Source organism: Bremia lactucae, linkage group LG3 (genome assembly GCF_004359215.1).
Source record: "Bremia lactucae strain SF5 linkage group LG3, whole genome shotgun sequence".
Taxonomy (NCBI): Eukaryota; Oomycota; class Peronosporomycetes; order Peronosporales; family Peronosporaceae; genus Bremia; species Bremia lactucae.
Window position 1 is genome coordinate 3,925,668 of NC_090612.1, and position 5,163 is coordinate 3,930,830.

At 45.1% G+C, this 5,163-nt stretch overlaps 1 protein-coding gene across 1 annotated transcript; it reads left to right on the forward strand.

The window, feature by feature from the left end:
• Positions 1-978: 978 nt before the first annotated feature.
• Positions 979-2,523, forward strand: CCR75_009654 (uncharacterized protein; the record flags this gene model as incomplete). The annotated part of the gene is made up of 1 exon (XM_067967693.1): positions 979-2,523. The coding sequence occupies one exon, from the start codon at positions 979-981 to the stop codon at positions 2,521-2,523; it is 1,545 nt and encodes a 514-aa protein (XP_067817455.1).
• Positions 2,524-5,163: the final 2,640 nt, after the last annotated feature.

Below are 5,163 nucleotides of genomic sequence, written 5' to 3' on the forward strand. Positions count from 1 at the left end.
TTGTCTCATACACACCAGACCGGCAATAAGTTACATGCACTGCAAACTTGCAAGAAGCACCCGTAATTCAAAAAGACTCAGCCTATAACGGGTATCTTAAAAGCATACTAATGAACTATTGAAGACAGTGACTTTGAAACGAGAGCTCGTGTGTCCTGGTGCTTACAAGGATGTCTGGGAAATAGCTAACATTGCGAAAAGCAGCATGTCGTTTTTACTATACTGTATCATCTCGGTGGTTGAAGGTAGCTTTTATCATAGGAAGAATGGTACACAATTAAAAATCATATTTCAGCATATGATTAATAATTGAAGTCTATATCTTGTCAATCAGGTGGGGTCATCGAGGAAACGCACCAGAAGCCTCTGTTCTTTGAATGCAGATGCTTCTTGTCAATGTACTGTCTTCGTTAAATGTCGCAGGACGGAATTAAAAAGGTGTCAAAGCCTTGATAAGTGATAAAAAGGAATGCCGCCATGTCATGTGAATGCTCTTTCTATGAATAATCTAAGCGTTCCGCGGATAATCTTTGCTGCATCGTTAGGTGTTTGATTAAGACCGTTCCCAGATCTGAATCTGGCTACAGTCAGCTTTTGTACAAACTGACAGTAACCAAGTCCCACACTTGTCGAAACGTGTTGGTGAGATTTTCCTGCATCCTCAACAATTGAACGTCAAGATTGGTACTACTGTTGTCGTCGACATCTTGCCGTTCATGTGCTATCAACAACCTACACGTTCCGAAAGCAACAGTGCAATCCTACATGTGTTTGTCCAGAATGAAGACTTTGGCTCCTCGTTGATTGCATTCGTTTCATCATTGATTCCTCTCACTAATGCTTGGGCAGGCATTGCCCTAAAACTCAAGAAATGAATGCTGTTTTGCAGACCGATTCATTCTCTATCATTCCGCATCTTGCTTTCAACCAACACAACAACTTCATCGAATACTGTCCTCTCGACCATTTCTTCGTACGATGTGGTCAATTACAAGCCATTCCACCACGCAGCAGTCGACACTTCTAGCACTCAGTGCGTTGACCGCCATTTACGCGTCGTGGAAACTAATCAACCTGCCCATGCCAATGCCGGATCCAGGTATGGAATCTCTTTTCCACCCTGCTTCAACGCTACCAATTCTTGGCAACACGCTGGACGTGCTGCTATTCAATCGCTATCGAATGAGCGACTGGATAAACGAACAAACAGACGCCAGTAATGGTCACCCATGGATTTTGCAACTTCTCTTCCAACCGCCTTGGATTGTGCTCTCAATGCCATGTGACCTTCACGATGTATTCGTCGATAAGTTTGACGTGTTCGAAAAAGGGGGTACCCTTGCCGACATTTCATTCGATGTGCTTGGTCACGGATTGCTGAACGTGAACGGGGACAAGTGGAAGCAACAGCGTCGCGCTGCGAGTCATCTCTTTTCGACCACGAGCATTCGAGAAATCATGGAGCCAGTGATTCAAGAAAAGACACTGCAGCTTCGAGATGTCCTCGCGCGGTGTGTTGATCGGCAACATTGTGTGAGCATGAAGTCGCTACTGGGCAAATTCACAAGTGACGTCTTCACTCGCATTGGCTTTGGTGTCGAGCTCAATCAACTCGGTGGCGACGTTTTCATCGACGAAAGACACCCTCTTGACGTTGCACTGCATGCCGTGCAAAATCGATTTCAGACGCCCATGTGGATGTGGAAACTATGTCGCTTCCTAAACCTCGGTGCTGAAAAGCGTCTTTGCGACAATATGAAGATTGTCAATACCATGGTTCGCAACATTATGGTTCAATCGTTGAGCGAAAAGAAATCACCAACGGCAAAACAAAACCTCCTGACGTTGCTCATGAGCAACAATGGCCACATTAATCCACAAGAGCTTCAAGACACGGCCGTGAACTTTTTCATTGCTGGAAAGGACACGACATCATTTAGTCTGTCGTGGCTCATTGTGATGCTCAATCGCCACCCTCGCGTTCTTGAAAAAATTCGCGAGGAGATTCACGCCATTCTCCCGGGGCTCTTGACGGGGGACATGGACGTACCGACTCTCGAAGATACACAAAAACTACTGTACTTGGACGCCGTCGTGAAGGAGAGTGTGCGTCTGTGGTCCGTGTCCACGTATCGATGCGCGACAAGGGACACGACACTGACAAGTGGCGCTTTTATCAAGAAAGGAACCATCGTGATGGTGTCCAAGTTCGCTGCAGCCAGACGCACGAATGTCTGGGGTGCCGATGCCGCGGAATATCGACCAGAACGCTGGTTCGAAGAGGCGACGGGAAAGCCAAAGAATATTTCGCCGCCCCAGTTTATCACCTTTAGCACTGGTCCACGAAAATGCATAGGGATGCGTCTGGCGATGCTCGAAATGAAGACTGTTTTGGCGGTGCTTTTTAGCCGCTTTGACATTGAAACAGTGGAAGATCCATGGAAAATAACCTACGATTTTTCCTTTGTTCTTCCAGTAAAGGGACCACTGGCCGTGCGAGTGCATCAACGTAGCACCAAATGAGCTTGAAACTACTGAGCAACGAAGCTGCATGAAATGTTGCATTTGTTATCTAGTTTTGCAAAATTAAACGCACAATCTGTTTTGGTGTTCGCTTTGTGATTGTTTTTCAAACTTCTTCTAACGGTCTACGAAACGAAATGAATGATAAATTGTGAGTATCAAATGCAAAATATGGATGACAGTTTTTGCTAGCGACTTTTGCTTTTCATGAACCCTCACCTCGAAAACTGGTATGTGCCAACACTGATGTCCGGCAACCCGAGGCATTCCAGTTGATTAATTTGTAAAACGCTATATCTTCAGCTTCATCCAATTGAAAAAACATTATTTTGATTGAAAAGTTAAGCGATTTATCCGTATCTGCGATCAATCTTGATCATAAGATCGAACCTATCAATACTCTCATATTAACGCAAGCATTAGAACCGCCGTCTCATTCAAATCAGGACCCGCGACATCAGCGTTGCACAGAAAAGGAGGTCTCGCGCAGCAGAACAAATGAATTATAAGTTTTGTGCGGAAAACCATCTGTTTAGGCTTGTCATTTATGAAATCATAAATTTATCAAATACAATATGTAGATGACAACTTCTAACGACTTTTATTTTCAAGAAAGGTCGACTCAAAAAAAGATGGTCCTACTGTTCTGTCCTATCGCTGATTTTGCGGGACTTGCTTTTTATGTTCTAGTGGGCAAGTCAGGCCACAGGGACTTAGTAATTGTAACGCGGTCACATGTGACCGGTGTACTGACACACTAAGGATTTCGACTAGGCATATAGTCGGGATGTGTGATAGTACATCACGGCATATAGCTGGGTTACCATTGTGACTCATCTAGGCACGAACGACACGTGTCGGCACCTCAAGTACGGAGTATTGATAATCAGTAGTACTAAATTAGCTCTTCATAGTTCTTAAACGTTATTGTACTGATAAAACATTTATAATTCATATGAATTCTGTAACGGGGCACTACGACTTGTACTGCTTCAGTACAAGTCACTTCACACTCTTCAATCGGGGTGCTTTCGTTACTGATTATCTTAGTTTAATAAGATTGCCACTATGCAACGGGGTGTATCGTTACATGAAATTAATACTTAAAGGTTGTTTATTAATATATTATCTAAAACGTGAAGTGACGTGAGGCACCACTCGCAACTGAAGCAGTGCGTAGTGGACTTGTACTGAAGCAGTACGAGTCAGCAGTGCCCCGTTACACCTAGCAGCACTTTGTAGTCCGTCCAAGGACCACATTTCCCACATCTAGCATGGACATGTTAGATGACAGTGGGAAAACGCATCACGTTTCCCCTGATAGCTACTCCTTTCTAAGTGATATAGAAAGAAGTGCGGTTTAACGAATGAGTTCAACCGTAGGAAACGATGCAATCCTGGCATTACTGTCCAACTTAGACAGAGATGCCCTCCATTTAACTATCGCCAAGTTCATACAACATGAACTTGACGAGATGAAGGAAAAAGTAGCCTTGCTGAATCAGCAAGGCTCTCAACAGGCGGAACTGTTGAGATTACAACAGGTACAGACCCCTGTACCTGGGATGACGCAAACGCGTCGTCCCGAAACTTTAATGATTGACATCTCTAAGTATAGGGGAGTCGAAGAAGACTCCCTCTTGAGATGCTTTGTCGAGTTAGACGATGCCATAAGGGCACGTCACATAATCGACGAGCAAATGCAAATCGCATTCGCCCAATCAAGTCTGACCGGTCGTGCCAAACTTGGGCATTGGGCCTCAAGTTGCGCGACCCATACGTCTTTGGGTCGCTAGAGGCTTTTAAAACTCGACTCAAACATATGTTTGAACCACCAAGGGCTGAGTTCAGAGCTCGTTCAGAGCTTCTGAAACTCAAGCAAGGCAAGCGTGATAATCACGCTTATGCCCAACACATACGACTCTTAGCGAGTTGTATCACGAACAATCCAATCCATGATCACACGTTGATTACGGTGTTCATGCAAGGTCTTACGGATGGTCCCGTAAAGACTCACCTGTTCTGCTTGAAACTGGATACACTTGAAGAAGCAATATTCGTTGCGGAACAGGAGGACTTTAGCTAGAGACAGGCTCAAGCTAGTTCGTCATCATATCGTCCTCCAAGACGACACGAACTGGGAGATCCAGAACCTATGGACCTCTCTTATGTCGAAAGCGAGAAACCTCGCTATTCGAACAACAAGCGGTTCCAGAAATGCCATCGCTGCCAAAAATTAGGACACTAAGCTCATGAGTGTAGTGCCTTACGCCCAGCACCGAAAGGTACTGAACGTAATTTTGGATTGTACGCCAAAAAGGGAAACGGTCGCGGGTCCGACGTTGTTGCGACATCGCAACAGCGAGGCGGACCGCAAAAAAAACGGTCGGGGTCAGTAGGGGCGCAACGCCCTACTGATCCAGCTACCCCAAGAGAATTTGCAAATCTCTTGACTAAAAAATGCTCCAGACACACAATCACTATGTGTTTCTGCAATTAAAACTGACAAATGATTTCTCACTTAGAGCCCTAGTGGACTGTGGAGCGTCGAATAACTTTATTTGTCGCAAGTCGCTAGAGGGTCGTAGGCTCAAATATGTTGAGCGCGACATCCCTCCAACGAGGATGACGGTGCGTCTA